At 32.8% G+C, this 20,795-nt stretch overlaps 1 protein-coding gene across 1 annotated transcript; it reads left to right on the top strand.

The window, feature by feature from the left end:
* Positions 1-9,735: 9,735 nt before the first annotated feature.
* Positions 9,736-11,692, top strand: LOC134701088 (uncharacterized). Its single transcript, XM_063562229.1, has one exon. The coding sequence runs from the start codon at positions 9,736-9,738 to the stop codon at positions 11,422-11,424; it is 1,689 nt and encodes a 562-aa protein (XP_063418299.1). The 3' UTR covers positions 11,425-11,692.
* Positions 11,693-20,795: the final 9,103 nt, after the last annotated feature.

The raw sequence follows: 20,795 nt of genomic DNA, 5'->3' as shown, positions 1-20,795 counted from the left end.
GCTCTAAATGCTTTGGTTTTAGAGATATCTATAATAGTATTCAAGATAAAACCAAAAAACAGCAAAATTTCCTTAAAATTACTAATTAAGGGGCAGCAGTCCCCCCCTTTCTTGGAAAAAATAAGGTTGATTATGTAGGGAATCACTGAAGCATGACTGGTGCAGGCCCCCACTTAAGTCAGTCAGCGTCACCCTTATGAAATGTTCTGGATTCGCCACTGCCTATGTTCTGTTTATAGCCATGATGGCCATCTTGGTTGGTTGGCAAGGTCATCGGACATTTTTTTAAACAAGATACCCTAAGGATGATTGTGGCCAAGTTTTGTTAAATTTGGCCAAGTGGTTTCAGAGGAGAAGATTTTTGTTAAATTTTACGGACACAGGACGCTGCACACCAAGTGGTGACAGAAGCTCACTTTGCCCATTGGGCCAGATGATCTAAAAACTAGAGGCTTCCAACAGCCTGTTTTGCTCACCTAATTCTACATTCGTTTTTGAATTCATGTAAATAGATATAGGAAGATGTGGTATGAGACAACTCTCCATTCAAATAACAATTTATAAAAGTAAACCATTATAGGTCAAAGATAGATTAAAATCATAACAGATACCCTGACAATGATTGAGACCAAACTTGGTTTAATATATTGGCCCCGTATTTTAATAAAAAAAAGTTATGCTGGCCATCTTGAAAAGTAAATTGGCAACATAGTAGCAGCACTTCATCAGGACCACATGAGGAATATTTTCGCCATGTTTGGTTTTATTCCATACAGTGCTCCTCTAGAAGAAGCATTTGTGTGTATTTCCAACAAGGTCTAATGTTAAACTAAATTCCCTAATGGCGGATGTCTTGGATGATGGTTCGGCTACACAGAAACAACATTTGATCAGCACCTCATAAGGCACATTCATGCCATGTTTGATTTCATTCTATTCAGTGGCTTTCTGGAAGAAGCAATTTCCTGTGTATTTCCCAAAAGGTCTTATGTTGAACTAAGTCGCCTAATGACGGCTGTCTTGGATGATGGTTCGGCTACACAGAAACAACATTTGATCTGCACCTCATAAGGCACATTCATGCCATGTTTGGTTTTATTCTATTGAGTGGTTTTCTAGAAGAAGACATTTGTATATATTTCCCAAAGTGTCATTTGTTAACCTATGTTCCCCATTGGCAGCCATCTTGATTGATGGATTTGCCTCAAAGAAATGACACTTAGTCAGCATCTTATATGGAGCATTCATGCTATGTTTGGTTTCATTCCATTCAGTGGTTCTTCAAAAGAAGACTTTTGTATGTATCTCACATATTGTCCTTTTTTAAACTAAGTTCCTAGCTGGCAGCCATCTTTGATGATTATCGGCTATAATATAACAAATAAACCAACACTTGGTCAGCACCAATTCATGTCATGTTCTATTTTGTTCCCTTCAGTGGTTCTCTAAACGAAGAAATTTGTATGTAGTGATTTGGGTCCTATATTAAAATAAGTCCCTCTCTGGTGGCCGTCTTGGATACTGAAGTAACGTCACTTGGTCAGCACCTCACAAGGAACACTCATGCATAATGTTTGATTTCATTTCAAATAGTGTAGTTAACTTGATTGTAAAAAGAATAATCTAGTAAACCTAACAATGCAAACAAAAATAGCCATTAGCATGATTGCATAATAGTAACCATCTGACCTGACAATACCAAAAAATATCCAGTAAATCTGAAAATACCAAAAGATATCCAGTAAACCTGACAATGTTAAAAGATATCCAGTAAACCTGACAATGTTAAAAGATATCCAGTAAACATGAAAATGCCAAAAGATATCCAGTAAACCTGACAATGTAAAAAGATATCCAGTAAACCTGACAATGTAAAAAGATATCCAGTAAACCTGACAATGTAAAATGATATCCAGTAAATTTGACAATGCCAAAAGTACCCAGTAAATATGACAATGACAAAAGATATCCAGTTAATCTGATACTGCCAACAGATATCCAGTAAATCTGACAATGCAAAAAGATTTCCAGTAAATCTGACAAAGCAAAAAGATATCCAGTAAATCTGACAATGCAAAACGATATACAATAAACCTAACAATTTAAAAAGATATCCAGTAAATCTGACAATGCATAAAGATATCCAGTAAATCTGACAATGTAAAAAGATATCCAGTAAATCTGACAATGTAAAGAGATATCCAGTAAATCTGAACATGCCAAAAGATATCCAGTAAATCTGACAATGCAAAAAGATATCCAGTAAATCTGACAATGCAAAAAGATATCCAGTAAATCTGACAATGCAAAAAGATATCCAGTTAATCTGACAATGCTAAAAGATATCCAGTAAATCTGACAATGTAAAAAGATATCCAGTAAATCTGACATTGAAAAAGATATCCAGTAAATCTGACAATGCAAAAAAATATCCAGTAAATCTGACAATGCGTGCAAAAAAATATCCAGTAAATCTGACAATGCAAAAAGATATCCAGCAAATCTGACAATGTAAAAAGATATCCAGTAAATCTGACAATGCAAACAGATATCCAGTAAATCTGACAATGTAAAAAGATATCCAGTTAATCTGACAATGTAAAAAGATGTCCAGTAAATCTGACAATGTAAAAAGATATCCAGTAAATCTGACAATGTAAGAAGATATCCAGTAGTCTGACAATGCAAAAAGATATCCAGTAAATCTGACAATGCAAAATGATATCCAGTAAATCTGACAATGCAAAAGATGTCCAGTAAATCTGACAATGTAAAAAGATATCTAGTAAATCTGACAATGCCAAAAAATATCCAGTAAATATGACAATGTAAAAAGATATTCAGTAAATCTGACAATGCAAATGATATCCAGTAAATCTGACAATGCAAAAAGATATCCAATAAATCTGACAATGCAAACAGATATCCAGTAAATCTGACAAAGCAAAAAGATATCCATTAAATCTGACAATGCAAAAAGATATAAAGTAAATCTGACAATGCAAAAAGGTACCAAGTAAATCTGACAAAGCAAAAAGATATCCAGTAAATCTGACATTTTAAAAAAGATATTCGGTAAATCTGACAATGTAAAAAGATATCTAGTAAATCTGACAATGTAAAAAGATATCCAGTAGATTTGACAATGTAAAAAGATATCAGTAAACCTGACAATTTAAAAAGATATCCAGTAAACCTGACAATGTGAAAAGATATCCAGTAAACCCGACTATGTAAAAAAATATCCAGTAAATCTGACTATGTAAAATGATATCCAGTAAATCTGACAATGTCAACAATGCCAAAAGATATCCAGTAAACCTGACAATGTAAAAAGATATCCAGTAAACCCGACTATGTAAAAAGATATCCAGTAAATCTGACTATGTAAAAAGATATCCAGTAAATTTGACAATGCCAAAAGATATCCAGTAAATCTGACAAAGCAAAAAGATATCCAGTAAATCTGACATTTTAAAAAAGATATTCGGTAAATCTGACAATGTAAAAAGATATCTAGTAAATCTGACAATGTAAAAAGATATCCAGTAGATTTGAAAATGTAAAAAGATATCAGTAAACCTGACAATTTAAAAAGATATCCAGTAAACCTGACAATGTGAAAAGATATCCAGTAAACCCGACTATGTAAAAAAATATCCAGTAAATCTGACTATGTAAAATGATAACCAGTAAACCTGACAATGTAAAAAGATATCCAGTAAACCCGACAATGTAAAAAGATATCCAGTAAATCTGACTATGTAAAAAGATATCCAGTAAATCTGACTATGTAAAAAGATATCCAGTAAATTTGACAATGCCAAAAGATATCCAGTAAATCTGACAATGTAAAAAGATATCCAGTAAATGTGACATTGTAAAAAGATATCCTGCAAACCTGACAATGTAAAAAGATATCCAGTAAACCTGACAATGTTTTTTGGTTTGAGGTATGCCAATGAGACAACTCTCTGGGAGAGACCAAATGACACAGATATTAACAACTATAGGTCACTGTATTGCAAGTATTTTTTTCTACATATGATTTAATATGATTTTGTAAATTTTGTGGTAAATGATTTCTTCTTTTTTATTTGAATAATATTTTTGTTAAAAATTACTGGTATGGCATTTATTTTGAAGCAACAGAATAAGGTAGGAAAACAAGGTACTGATTTGTCTTGGTCCCAAAATGTCTCCTGCGTTGCCAAACTGTCTATTAATCATGTCTATTAAAATACATCTTCGCTAGCCAAGGGTTACGATCCACTCCCGCTCTCTCTCAGAGAGAGAGCGGGAGTGGATCGTAACCCTTGGCTAGCGAAGATGATTAAAATATGGATCCTACGGTGCCAAACTGTCTATTAAACCAACAGTACTGGAAGCTGAATGTTTCCAGCTGGTGACGAACTGTCTTGTAAAGTAACTTATCTACAAAGCGCATCACTGATTCCGATCAGTAAGACTGGTTTCTGAGAATTGTATGCATTTTACCTGTTAAAAAGTACCTGATAGAGAACCAGTTTTAAATTATCGATTGCAAGTGGTGGGGTCTTGAGAAATAAAATGTTTCAAAGTTTCAAAGTAAACAGTCAAATTATAATTTGTTTTTATCTTCTTTCCCTGTTTTTTGTTTATAATTAATTTACTTTGTTCATCAAAGTTGGATGAAATTTATTTTCTGCAGAATAATTTTACTTGTCCCATCGGACAAGCTTGATATAGCTTTTACTTGTCCGACCTTTTTTCCCTCTGGTACCGGACAATCGGACAAGTGTTATTGTCGAAGCCTGTGTTTGTGAATAGACAACTTTCGAATGTGTTACATGTAGGGCATCAGCACTTCCTTTTCATAATGAGAAAATATACATAGGCGGATCCAGGGGGCCCTTGGGGTGCCCGGGTCCAGGGGGCCCTTGTGGTGCCCGGGTCCAGGGGGCCCTTGGGGTGCCCGGGTCCACCCATTTTATGGGGAAAATTTGGTTGATTATATAGGGAATCACTGAAGCATGTCTGGAGCGGGCCCCTTCTTAGGCCCGTCAGCGGGCCTCCCTTAGGAAAAGTTCTGGATCCTCCACTGATATAATGCTTAGTATTACATTGCACAAATAATTCCACATGTTAATTGTTTTAATTGATAATCAGCACTGCTGCCAAAAAGGGAATTGTAATTAAATATCTATAGGAACAAACATTATTTCTAGTCTATCCTGCATAATGATAATCAAAGATTCCTTATGCGGTTATAAACCTTGATTTCTATCTACTTATCCTGAAACCATCTGTCTTAGGACAACGCTGACGACGACGACAAAAAGGAAAACGATGACAACAACGCGATACCAATATATATGACCAACAGTTTTTAATTTTTGTGGTCATATAAAAAACCATTTGAGTCTCAACAATCTAAGTAAAAAAAAACTAAATTTGACATATCTTTCTGAGAGTTTATGTCATAATGAACTTGTGTATCAAGTTTTATATTGATAGACAAAAGCACCGACTAGATGTCCTCATCTGAAGGGGGATAAGACCTTTATCAGGACTCTGACCAGATGTCCCCATATGTAGGGTATAAAAACTGGTTTTTTTTCTCAACAAACCTTTTCAACAAAATTGTATCTCCGTTTCGAGTAATGTGTAGTAGCACTTTTTGGCTAATCAAACATTATCGTTCTTCTGAGGTGGATTCGTTTTTATGTCTTGACAAAATCCGGACCACTAGAGTGTTCATTATGCGGTACCTGGGAGGATACATTCAGACCAGGGATCGAAATTGTGAGTCCAAAGTCATCAAGGAACTCTTTAACCTGACAGGATTAAAGAAGTCTCACACTACTAGCTACCATCCTCAGAGTAATGGTGTGTGCGAGAGGTTTAACCGCACAATACTGTTCATTCAGAAATTGTTGCGATGTTTTTATTATTGTGAAAATGCAACAGAGTTATACATTGTAACGACAATAACTTTAAATTTGCATTTTGAATATTTTATATGAATTATGTTTGCACTTTCCTAAGTCAGGAATCTAATGTACAGCAGTTGTCTTTTGTTGATGTAAATTATAGGTGTTTCTCATTTCTCCTTTTTTATATAGATGAGACCGTTGGTTTTTCCAGTTTGAATGGTTTAACACTCGTAATTTTGGGGCCCTTTATAGTTTGTTGTTCGGAGTGAGTCTAGGTTTTATGAATTGTAATTTGGATGGAGAGTTGTCTCATTGGCACTCACACCATATCTTCCTATATCTATAAACAGGATTTTTCATAATTTTGCAAGGAATTTTAATTTAGTTCAAATGACAAAATCGTTATTAATAAATGCAGACAATAATTTTGAATTTAAAGTTCTTGATACAATATGACATATTATTATGACAGGCATTCTCAATTTATCAAATATATCTTACTTGCAGGATCGAGGGAAATGGCATTGAACGTGAATCCACTGGGTTCATGTCCAACATACTGATGAACTGTTTCTTGATTTAATTCCTCTTGAACAAGGGCATACACTAGTGGTTTACTGGTCGACTGTAAGCAAAATGGTACATTATAGTTCCCAACGGAATGCCTAAAAAATAAAATAATGGTACATTTCATGTCTCAACTGAATCTCTAAAAATAGAATAATGGCACATTTCATGTCTCAACTAAATCTCTAAAAATAGAATAATGGTACATTTCAGTTGCCAACAGAATGATCCTGGACCAGTTTTGCTTTTATTAAGAAAGGGGCAGTTTTATATATTATGCACATAACTGGTTAACTGGTTAAAAGCCAAGATATAAATAAGTTGCTTTTCTGAGCGCAGCATGATAAGACCACAGAGGTTGAACCATGAACAGTAAGGGCATATTTGGAAACAATATTCAGGCTTGATACTGTCTAAGTTTGGATTGTGATCAAATTTTTGACATAATATAGGTTTCTTACACAAAATAACTGTGGTAAAAAATCTAACAATTCTTTTGCGCAATACTGTGCAATTGAAGACTTTGCAGCTGATAATTTTTCAAGCACATGAAATTAGAAATGTTTTGAAAACAAGAATGTATCTTAAGTACACGGATGCCGCATCCACACTATCATTTTTTATGTTTAATGGACCGTGCAAATGGAGGATAATCTCCAATTTGGCATTCATATTAGAAAGATCATATCATAAGGAACATGTGTACAAGTTTCAAGTTGATTGCACTTCAACTTCATCAAAAACTACCAGGACCAAAAACTTTAATCTAACTCAACCAAAAACTTATACCTGAAGTGGGACAAACAGACAGACAGAAGAACGCACAAAAAGACGGACACACAAACCAGAAATAATTATGGCCATAAATGGGGCATAAAAATATGAATACCTAAAATTATTGTCTGGAAACTAAAAAAAAAAGTTTGTTTTTCAGCCCTTTTTAGCCCCTAATTCTCACATGTTTGGTGCCATTAACCCCAAACTCAATCCCAACCTTCCCACTTTGTTATATGGAACCTTGTGGTACAATGTCAGAGAGATCTATACACTTACTCACAAATTGTTGTCTGTTTTTGACCCCCTTTTGGCCCTTTATTCCTAAACTGTTGGTTCCATAACATCTAAAAATGAATCCCAACCTTCTACTTGTGTTACAATTACAATTTCAGAGCAACCAAAATACTTATACACAAGTTATCATTCTGAAACTAGAAAATGCTTGTTTTGGGCTCCTAATTCCTTAACAGTTGATAGATATAGGAAGATGTGGTGTGAGTGCCAATGAGACAACTCTCCATCCAAATAACAATTTAAAAATTAAACCATCATCCCCCATTATCATAATTATACAATCCCAAAAAATGTTTTTGAGACCGTATAAAAATAAGGTACACATTATTCAAATGAGAAAATGGATCTGGATCTAAAATATTTGTTAGCACTACCCCCCCCCCCCCCTAAATCTGAGACAGAGGTGTGGCAGCATATAACAAACTGTACAATCTGTTGAAAAAGTAATGTTCTTGTATTGTGACAATTAATATATACTTATTTACATATATAAAGATAAAAAGATTATTATCAACTTTAATTATCTTGGTCAGGTATGTTTACATAATTTTATCACCTGCATAGGGTATTGTCATATGCTCTAACTAGTAATGGTGGACATTTTTAAAACAGTGAAGGAAAATAAATTCTTGATACTAAGGCAGCACACACAACTGATGTAGATTTTGTCATAACAACATCAAGAGGTATTTGATTGAAATCTGAACTTTTCTATCATGTTTTGTTTAGTATATCAGGGGCGGATCAAGCCATTTTAAAAAGGGGGCGGTTCCCAACCAAATATGTAGGAGATGTTCCAACTATTTTTTCCCATGCAAATGCATTGATCGCCCAAATCCTGGAAACCCCCTCTGGATCAGCCCCTGTATATTGAATAAAGAGATGTTTCTTAAAATATAGATTCAAAAGACATGTCCTCATAAAGCCTATACTGCTTGTAAGTACCCATGTATAATACCAAGAACAGACCCCTCATCTTAATGAAACATATTGAGCATCCTTAATTTTATGACAATTTTGTCCTTATTTGAATTTTTTGAATTTTTCTTATTATAAAGAAGTAACTTTAGTTTTCTTTCATTGGCCAAGGTCCATGTAGCTGGATCCTCAAACAAAACTCTGATGAATACAAATATTTCTCTCAAAAATTGAGCAACCTGAAATGTCTCACCTGCTTATACTTATTATGATTAAAATTCATACCATACAGTGAATATAGTAAGTCTATTGCTTAAAGTATCTGAGAAAAAAACTTATCTACTAAAATTGAGCATTGACCAATGACCTATAGAAATGAGGTATAGTTGATATGAACACTGTCTGACTGAATATGAACTACATTCAAATGTTCCATACACCATATATGCCATATGTAGTCAATCCACAGTAACTTAAGGGCATGCGATACCATACTGTTTTGATAACTCAGATTTTAGAATTTAAGCTGTTTTCACCTTGTTCATGATTCACATATTGAATAAAAAATACTCCTTCATGTGCCAATTTTAGAGATAAATCAACCAGGAATGGAAGTTAATATAAGATATTAACTCACTATTTCAGTCTTGCAAGGATCCTAAATACCCCATATATGCATAAAGTTACTGCAAATTCAGAACTTATTACATGCATTTATTATTGCAATTTTGTCATTTTAAACTAAAATGCGATTTTAATTTTGCGATATTGAGAAAACTGCTTTTTAATTCTTATAAAAAAATTCAAAATTTGTGTTTAAATAATTGTGATTTTTACCCTGTCACATTTTTTGCAATAATAAAAATATTGCAATAAATTATAATTTCTGGAATTTTCAGTATCCTATAGCTATTACTCATAATAAGTGAGTATTTCACACAACAAAAATGTAATATGGTAGCTCTTCATCTTTTATATAAGCTTTGGATTTTAAATATTTTGGCCACGAGCATCACTGAAGAGACATGTATTGTCGGAATGCGCATCTGGTGCAAGAAAATTAGTACCGTTAATTTTATTTACAGTGTAAATTGACATGACTTCTATATCATGTCTGTAAACAAGATACTGTATTATATACAAATTTGTCCAGTAATGGCAGACAAAATGCAATAAGGTGTACTTAGGTCCCTGACATAACAAAATGTAAAAGATTTCAAACAAGAAAACAAACAGCATAATTTATCTTGTTTATGTTCAGGTCATGTCGTCCGATAAACCTGTACCATGTGGACCTTGTCAAGAAGGAATGGTAAACACTAAAGCTGACATCTGGTGTAACAACTGTGATGAAGGACTGTGCTCAACATGTTCCAGTCATCACAAACAGTCCAGAGGAACACGAAATCATAAGACTATTGATATCAAAAGCTATAAACCATCCATTCCTGCTATTCAGACTGAATGTGACAAACATGGTCAACAACTCAACTGGTATTGCCCCAGTCATTTAATGCCTTGCTGTGATAAATGTATTTCCACTAGTCATTCGAAATGTACTGGAATAAAAAGTTTAGCTAGTGTTGTGGAGATAACAAAAATTGAAGAGTCAACACAGTCCATAGTAAAACAAATTGACTCCATAAAACACTTTTTGGATAAATTGATTGAAAACAAATCTATAAACATAAGCAGAGGTGAAAAAGAAAACAAAAACATCCAAAAACTTATTGCTGATATTCGCAAGAAAATAAATAATCATTTAATCAACCTGGAGAAGAAGTTTTGCAATGAAGCAGACGTCAACTTGAATCAGGAAAAATTGAAAGCAACAGATTTCATGGCTGAAATTGAAGGAAAACAGATACAATTAAAGGAAATGCAAGACCACTTACACACAGTCATATTTAACAGTTCAAAACTGCAATCATTTCTAGGAGTACATCAGATTGAACAACAAGTACACCAATGTCAACGATATGTCGACGATCTAGAAAATGATGGCAGGGCAAAAAAATGCAACATCAAAATGAAGCAAAATGATGAAATAGAAAAAATACTTAGGAAGTTAGAATCATTGGAAACTCTAGGAGAAGTAATGGTTTTTAAAACCGATATAGACTTGAATAGAGATACAAGTGTGAAGAGGGAAGCACAAGTAGAATCAAGAGAACAATTCAACATCAACAACATGACCATGACAATTGAGACAAAGATAGACCTCAACATAAATAGACAGATTAGTGACATGATTTGTCTGATGGATGGAAGAGTAGTTATAGTAGTCGAATTGGATAGTAATGTTTATGTACTTACTGACAATGGCGAACTTGAGAAACAGGTTCCTATATCTGGTGATGCTGTCTGTGTCACACAAATCAATCAGAACACAATTGCCATAACTTATCCGGAAGAGAAAGCCATTAAGATCTTCAATATGGACAGTGAAACCGTTACCAAAGTAATCACTTTAAACAAAAAATGCTATGGTTTATCATTCTCTATGAATTCTATGGTAGTAGGTTTGAGTATTGATGAGATCCGTATTATAGACTTGGAAGGAAATTCACTGAAATCAGTACATGTTCAGTGTACATCACGCCTGATTTACCTTATCTACTGTAATGACAGAGTAACCTATAGTGACTATGTTGGTAATGCAGTATACTGTGTGGATGGATCAGGTAAACAGATCTGGGACTATCAACAGGATTTGAGAGGACCAAAGGGACTATGTACAGATGTTTATGGTAACATTATTGTAGCAGACCAATACTCTGATAGAATAATAATGATATCAAAAGATGGACAGACTAGTAAAGTATTGATTAGTGAAGAGGAAGGACTAAGGAAACCTCAGTGTATTTGTTTAAAACCTAATGATTCTTCAGGTTATATTTGGTGTGATTACTATAACACATACTTGGAAAAGTTCAATTTATCTTCTGGATAACATATGGACTGAGAATTCCAATGATCATGTACTACAACAAATAACATATATTTATTTACCATAGTTTAACTCGCATAAAAGTTGGACTTTGGGAGAAAATTCAGAATCCAGAAAAGAGATACCGACTAATAAGCAAGATTCAGCAACCAAAAAAAAATAACTGAGGAGAGGTTGTCAGATATGAATTTCCGGAGCAAATTATTTTGGTGATGGCTAAACCTTCTAAATCTTTAATTCTAACATGACGTCCTTCAAACGCTTTGAGTACACACCCATGGTAAAATTTGAATATATTGCAAAGACTGTTCCGATCGTACTCCCACGTCATATGATTTTTTATGAATGAGTTTGCGACGTCATAAAACGATGACGTTAGAATTTATATGAGCATTTTGCGGGAAAATACACGCTTGTATTCACGAAAATCATCACAACATGGAAACGTAAACAAACGATTCTAAAATGTGTTATAAGCCATATTTGTTTAAACATTTAAGACAAATAATTAATTTTCATTTAAATTAATTAAAAACTATCTATATACGTTATTTTGAATAGTTTAAGCATGTCACTAATTCAGTTTGCTCCGTTCTTTTACGCCAACTTAATAGTGTGTTTATTTGTGGGAACGGCAAATATTTGCCTCCACCTAGAGCGCTTCGATCCAAAAGAATTGCCGTATTTGACCTATTAGAATCGAAATAATTCATGGGGGCTGGAATATATCAAGACTTTACCACGGGTTGTCCCTTTATGCCGATATTTTACCCCCTCCCTATCGCTCAGGGTAAATTATTTGTCATAAAGGGCCAACCCGTGGTAAAATCACGATATATTCAAGCCCCCATGAATTCTTTCGTAAATATAAGTTTTTGTTGAAAACAAAATACTACAAGACTGTGGCCGTTATAGGTGATTTAAACGGTCGTGTAGGTCAAGAACCTGACAACATAACAGGTGATGTTATAGACAAACAATTACAAGACAACATTATAATAATTTTGGCCAACGTGTCTTGCAGTTATGTAAAAACTCTGGGCTACGTATCTGTAATGGAAGATTTGGTAAAGAAAGTCAGAAAATAACAATTAACAATAAAAATGGGTGTAGTGTAATAGACTATATGTTGATTTCACAGAATATTATGTTCAATGTTATTAATAGATTTTCTGGTGGATCGTTTAATCATTTCTCTTGTCATGCACCACTAGAAGTTGATTTTAATCTTACTGATAATGTTGTTAATGAAGACCAGTGTAATTGTATTAACCATGTTTGTGATATTTTCAAATGGAACGAGGGGTGCGAAGATGAAATCAGAGACAGTTTATTGTTGAACGCTCAACAATTTGAACACTTACTCACAAATATAGACGAACTAAGCAATATTGATTGTTGCGTGGAAGAATTGAATAAACTTTTGAAAGATATATTCGAGCAATACACAAAGTCAGAAGTGAAATACAAAAAACATTGTGACTCCTGCCCTACAAGTAGTAAAACACGTGACCAAAAAGATGATAAACCGTGGTTTACAGACGAATGTAAAAGTTTATACAGAGACTATGTACGAGCTATGATGGATTTTAATAGATACCGGTCGAATGAAAACAGACTACGTTTTAATTTGGCCAACCAAAGATACAAACGATTGGAAAATCAACTGAAAAGACAATATAAAAACCAACAGGGGGATATGTTATCTAAATTACATAAAAATAACCCTAACCGATTTTACAGGAAATTGCAAAAAAACTATTACTCATACGCTTACTGTAGAAGAATTTGAAAAACATTTTAAAAACCTGATTTCAAAAGATGTCACCACAGAGGATCAGCAAAGTGATTCAATTCTAGAGGTCGTATATGAAGAATTGGACTCTCCTTTCACAGACTTAGAACTTGACACTTCTATTAGATATTTAAAACGTGATAAATCCACTGGATATGACAATATTATGAACAAATATATATTAACGAGCAGAAACTTTATCAAACCAGTATTATGTAAACTGTTTAACCGTATATTGAGTGATGGCGATTTTCCAGAAATATGGGTAAACAACATTATAATACCAGTTTTTAAAAAAGGACCAGTGGACGACCCTGGCAACTATCGTGGTATTTCTCTTGTATCACATGTGGGTAAACTGTTCACATCAATTATTAACACCAGGCTTACCAAATGGAGCGAAAAACACAATATTATAACTGATGCACAGTTTGGATTTAAACCGGGTTATGGAACAACTGACGCCATCTTCGCACTCCATTCTCTAATTTCTAAGTCTTTACGTAGTGGAAAACGATTTTATTGTTGTTTCATAGACTATAAAAAAAGCATTTGATAGTGTGTCTCATTTCAAATTGTGGTTAAGATTAATAAGATGTGTTATTAAATCTATGTATGCCAAAATTAAATGTTGTATTAAACTGGAAGGATTTTTTTCAAATTTCTTCCAAAGTAATGTTGGTTTGCAAGGAGAATCATTATCTCCTTTTTTATATTCTTTGTATATTAATGACATTGAAAATGAACTTTAAGCTAAGGTTGTCAGTCATATGAGTTAAAGATGCTCAATTTATATTTGCTAATGTATGCAGATGATACAATTCTTTTTAGTGAAACTGTTGATGGTTTACACATATATTCTAGAGAGTATGATTTGGATATTAACTTGTCTAAAACAAAAATTGTTGTGTTTAGAAATAGAGGCCTCGTTAAAGCGACTGTAAAATGGTACTTAAATGATGTTGATATTGAATTATGTGATGAATTTACATATCTTGGTCTACTTTTTAAATACAATGGTAACTTTGTACATACACAGAAAATGTTAGCAAATCAGGGTAGAAAAGCATTTTTTAGTTTATATAGTAAAATATATGATGATTGTTTTAACCATGAAACTATGTTATCTCTTTTTGACACATATGTATCTAGTATATTAAATTATAGTTGTGAAGTCTGGGGACATCACAAAGCCGAAAATATTGAGAAATTTCACTTAAGTTTTTTAAAACGTATATTGAAAGTCAAAACAACTACTGTTAATTATATGGTATATAGTGAATTAGTAAGATATCCATTGTACATCGAGAGATATTGCAGAATGCTTAGATATTGGTGTAAAGTATTGAAAACAGATAACTGTATTTTACAATCTTGCTACCAAGAAATGTTAGAAAGATCAATATTAAAACCTTGTGACAAACAAAATTGGGCATGTGAAATAAGAAACCTATTATTTCGTTATGGTTGTCAAGATGTATGGTTACACCAAAATGTTATTAATGTTGATCATTTTTTGCTAGAAATTGTTAATAGAATGAAAGGTAGTTTTGTCAGTGAAATGAATGCTTTTTTCAATGAGTCATCAAAGTGTAATTTTTATAGATATATACACGATCCAGATACTCTACAATTTTACCTACAAAAACCTGTAAACTATGTTTAAGCCATATATTAGTAGATATAGATTGTCTGCACACTGCCTTAACATTGAAACTGGTAGATTTTGTAATATTGAAAGAGAAAACAGATTACGTAATATGTGTGATAAAAACATGATTGAAGATGAATACCATTATATTTTAGTATGTGAGAAATATTCTGATATAAGGAAAACATATAAAAAACCATTTTATTGGAAAAAAACATCTAGTTACAAACTTGTACAATTATTGTCTGTTCATAACATCAAAGAGCTTAACAATCTAGGTAAATATCTTTATTTAGCTGATAATATTTGTTATTCATAATATTATACTTATATTTCATTATTTATATTATTTGTCGTCATTCTCCGCCATTGATACAAACTGTATGTAATTATAAAACATGTATGTAATTATTCACTGATGCTTTTATATTTGTATATGTAAACTCTATAAGCTGTATTGCTTCTGAATAAAAGACTATTATTATTATATAGTGATATTCAGTAAGATATAATTTTTTATCAGCTGATGGACAAAAAGACAAGTTTCTCTACCAAAATTTATTTGTAAAGGCATAGAACCACTAATCAAGGTCTGGTTGAAAAGAACATACAAGAAAAGAGTACATATTTTAAAAAAAATAGTTCCTCCGCATAGCTGTATTTTTTTCAATAGTTAAATATTTGAAATATTTGAATTGTTTTGATATCAAATGAAAGCTTTGGGACTTGAGATCACAGTAGAACCCTTGGTGAAAATTTCTTTTGAATAATATAAATAATATGTAAATAAAATTTTGATAGGAGGGTTTATTTGCCCTGTTGCCAGATTAAAAAGTACTAGTACCTGTTTTTGTACTATCAAACCTCTTGGAACCAGTATGTTCTAAAATGCATTTAAAGGTATGTTTAATTTTTCAACACAATTCTGGATAAGATATAGTTTGAGTCAAAACTTTTGACATGAAATAACTGCCACATTATTTGAACGTAGCCATAAATGCTTAAAATTGCATAATTTAAAATAGAATGCAGTGGGGCTATCAATTAGTGGTTTTATACCTAAATGGTTGCGATTAGGAATACAGAATTTCTATTTTTACACATTGGTTTGTTATTTATAACTAATCTCAATCATGTTTATAGGATAATTTGTTGATTTTTTTTATAAAAATTATATGCCACTTAAAATAAAAAGCTAGGTTTTCTATCAGTTTTTTAATTTTACTGAAAAAAATCATTTAATTACATGCAAACAGATGGAGTATTTCCAAATATTGATACCAATTCTTTTGATCTTTCAATTTTATAAGGAGCACAGATTTCTAATAACAGCATTGAGCATTTTATTTTATCAATTTAATAATTAGTTATGATTAGAAAGCGACTTACAGTATATTTCTATTGCAGTTTGACTTAATAATTCAAAACTAGAGGCTCTAATTATATAAAGAGCCTGTGTCGCTCACCTTGGTCTATGTGAAAATTAAACAAAGGACGCAGATGGATTCATGACAAATTGTTAAAAATTGACTATAAAGGAAAATAACTTCTTAGGGGGTCAGTTGACCATATTGGTCATGTTGACTTATTTTTAGGTCTTATTTTGATGAACATTATTGCTCTTTACAGTTTACCTCTATCTATAATAATATTTAAGATAATAACCAAAAACAGCAAAATTTCCCTAAAATTACCAATTCAGGGACAGCAACCCCAAAACGGGTTGTTGGATTCACCTGAAAATTTCAGGACAGATAGATCTTGACATGACAATAAACATCCGTGACAGATTTGCTCTAAATGCTTTGGTTTTTGAGTTATAAGCTAAAAACTGCATTTTACCACTATGTTCTATTTTTAGCCATGGCGGCCATCTTGGTTGGTTGGGCGGGTCACGCCACACATTTTTAAACTAGATACCCCAGAGATGATAGTGGCCAAGTTTGGATTAATTTGGCCCAGTTGTTTCAGAGAAGATTTTTGTAAAAGATTATTAAGATTTACAAAAAATGGTTAAAAAATGACAATAAAGGGCAATAACCCCTAAAGGGTCAACTGATCATTTTGGTCATGTTGACTTATTTGTAAATCTTACTTTGCTGAACATTATTGGTGATTACAGTTTATCTCTATCTATAATAATATTCAAGATAACCAAAAACAGCTAAATTTTCCTAAAATTACCAATTCAGGAGCAGCAACCCAACAACAGGTTGTCAGATTCATCTGAAAATTTCAGGGCAGATAGATCTTGACCTGATAAACAATTTAACCAATGTCAGATTTGCTCTCAATGCTTTGGTTTTTGAGTTATAAGCCAAAAACTGCATTTTACCAATATTTTCTATTTTTAGCCATGGCGGCCATCTTGGTTGGCCGGGTCACGCCACACATTTTTAAAACTAGATACCGCAATGATGATTGTAGCCAAGTCTGGTTTAATTTGGCCCAGTAGTTTCGGAGGAGAAGATTTTTGTAAAAGATAACTAATTTTTACGAAAAATGGTTAAAAATTGACTATTAAGGGCAATAACTCCTAAAGGGGTCAATTGACCATTTTGGTCATGTTGACTTATTTGTAAATCTTACTTTGCTGAACATTATTGCTGTTTACAGTTTATCTCTATCTATAATAATATTCAAGATAATAACCAAAAACAGCAAAATTTCCTTAAAATTACCAATTCAGGGACAGCAACCCAACAACGGGTTGTCCGATTCATTTGAAAATTTCAGGGCAGATAGATGTTAACCTGATGAACAATTTAACCCACATGTCAGATTTGCTCTAAATGCTTTGGTTTTTGAGTTATAAGCCAAAAACTGCATTTTACCCCTATGTTCTATTTTTAGCCATGGCGGCCATCTTTGTTGGTCGGGCGGGTCACTGGACACAATTTTTAAACTAGATACCCTAATAATGCTTTTGGAAATGTTTGGTTAAATTTGGCCCAGCAGTTTCAGAGGAGAAGATTTTTGTAAAAGTTAACGACGCCGGACGACGGACGACGGACGCAGGACGCCGGATGCCGCCGGACGCCAAGTGATGCCGCCGGACGCCAAGTGATGTATAAGGTTCTTCTGTTTAGCCTAGGACAAATATCATGTGTATCATATCCCTTCACTTGGAATACTATGGCAACAAACATGACTCGTGATTTCAAGCGTGTGGGATGACATAAAAAAGGTTAATTCGGTGGAGTTCTCAAATCTAAATTCACGTGAAATTCACATGAAAATTTTTACGTGAGTTTCATGTATAAGCTCGATAGAGGTTAATTTCATGTGAAATTCATGTGAGCAAATTTTGCCTGTGCATATATTCATTGAAAAAGAATAATTTCCTGCATTCAGATATATATGTACATTTACCTCTACTCATTCCCAGTTAAGGTAGGGTTGAGGGCTCACAAAGATACCTGTGACTCAGTGATTGTCATTGGATCATTGTTGTCATATATTTTTTTCTTCAAAAATTGGTTTGTTTTAATTTTATCTAAAGTAACTTGTTTCATATTTTTCATGTCATGGCTTTATAAATACCTATCTACATGGTAGCATATTGTTGTAGGCCTTACATTTGCCTATTATTACTAACATCCACTTCATTTGAAATTTAGTGGATAGTTGTCTCATTGGCAAACATCTTATCGGGCCCTTTATAGCTGACTATATGCGGTATGGGCTTTGCTCATTGTTGAAGGCCGTACGGTGACCTATAATTGTTAATGTTTGTGTCATTTTGGTCTTTTGTGGATAGTTGTCTCATTGGCAATCATACCACATCTTCTTTTTTATATATTCCAAATCTTTTTATTTTTGTACTGTATGTAGCAATATGATGGGGACTTAGCGCTTAACCTTGATTGCAGATAATGCCCAGGTATAAGAATAATGCAATAGTTTGATCATTTCAAGCAAATTTGTGATATTGTAACTTAAATTAACCCTATTTTTTTTTTTTACTTATATTAGATTATTATATATAGCACTGATTTTCAAGTTAAATAGACCCTCCTTTCTAATACATATTTTATATTTTGTTCTTCCTTTGGTAAAATTTAATACTTTTATTTATAAATTTTTCATCTTTAAGAAACCATTTTTCAGACTAATTTGATGATTTGGAAATCTGCACCATTGCAAAATCCAAAGTGATAACATTGATCTAGCATGGCTGAATATAAAATCTCCATCAGTTCAGTGAGCAAATGCCTGAATTTATTAATAGTTATTTGGATACAGAGTTTACTTCTTTAATTGAATGAGCCATTTTACATGAGGGGGAGATTGCCAATATTCCATGGCCGAAAATTGAAATAGGGGTTACAAAAAAGTGAAGTTTAAAAACTTAAAACAATTACAGCTCTATTTTCCTTTGATTTTACCGACTGATTATTTCCTTTCTCAGCACAATAGAGTAATATGAAAAATTATCGCTAGAAACTGAGGGCGCACATGCTCATTGTCAATTAAATTAACAAAGTGTCATAGATAAAATAGCTTTACACAGATTATCATTGGTCAGCTGAACTTGATTGCTCTTTTGGCTTTCACCTTACCCGCTCAAGTAAGAAAAGCATACTTGTTGAGATGATCAACAATAATCTATAATCAGAAACCACAAGCGAGTAACCTGAAATAACTTAATATTTTTTCTTTGTCTGAAAATATAATTACCTTTGCCCATCTATTGTGCAAATAGATATCCCCCAATCATCAGGGCTGTACCTGTCCAACTGTGGTATATAATTAGCTACCTGTTAAAATATTTTACATTTTTTATGTTTTTCAATTACAAATATATTACCTAACATTCAGAAAAAATTAAGATGTTTTTATCAATACAAAAATATATCCCAATAATCAAAACCTTTGAAAATTTTTATATGAATTAAACAAGATTTTTCTGAATATTCGAAAAATTAAAATCGCATTTTAGTCTAAAATGGCAAATTCAAGACTAAAATCGTAATATTTAATGCAGCCAAATGCTGTATGTGCCTGTCCAAAGTCAGGCGCTTGTAATTCAGTTGTTAACTCTATGTACATCATATTTGTTTTTCATTTATTGTTTTGTACATAAATTAGGCCATTAGTTTTATAGTTGAATTGCTTTACATTTGTTACTAATAATGCAATACTGTGGATTCATTTATTTTTCGTGGGTATCAATTTTTCGTGGATTGAGAAAAACTTGCATGATTGTGAATATTTCAATTGAATTTCATGGTTTCAGCAAAGTCTGTATTCATGCCTTTAGAAAATATGTCATTCCTTGAATATTTGAATTTGTGGTCCCTCTGTACCCACCAAATCCACAAAAATTGGTATCAAAAGAATATAAATGAATCCACAGTATGGGTTTTGTTCATTGTTGAAGGCTGTACAGTGACCTACAGTTGTTAACTCTTGCTTCATTAGGTCTCTGGTGGAGAGTTGTCTCAGAAGCTACTAGGTAGAAATGAATGCCACTTGCAATCATTTCCTCCTATCAGTTACACCATGCACATGTATAGCCTTATGCTCGAACCACTATTACTTTTAGCTACCCAATAAAGATCTCCTTTTTTTGTCTAAATATATGGAAATCTGATAGGATGAGATTGTTGTGGAAGGCTTTAGTCATATAAATTACAATTACGACTAACTTTTTTTTCCTATGTCTAGCAGTTTTGTAAATAATATGTGTTATATATTTATTTTATTTACATAAGTATTAATCCTTTTATTTAAAATATTTGTTCATTTAATTTAGGCCATGCAAAATTAATCGTTGGTTTCCCCTAACATGGGATAATTTTGAACACCCTGCAGGCAGGTTTCTTTTTTTTTGTAACCATGCATAATTTTATTTAATTTATTTTTTCCCAGAAAAATTTAATGACTTGGCTGTAAAACAATGACCCGGTCGGTAAGGGGAAACCA

Source organism: Mytilus trossulus, unplaced genomic scaffold (assembly GCF_036588685.1).
Source record: "Mytilus trossulus isolate FHL-02 unplaced genomic scaffold, PNRI_Mtr1.1.1.hap1 h1tg000215l__unscaffolded, whole genome shotgun sequence".
Taxonomy (NCBI): domain Eukaryota; kingdom Metazoa; phylum Mollusca; class Bivalvia; order Mytilida; family Mytilidae; genus Mytilus; species Mytilus trossulus.
This window is presented reverse-complemented; position numbering and strand designations above follow the sequence as displayed.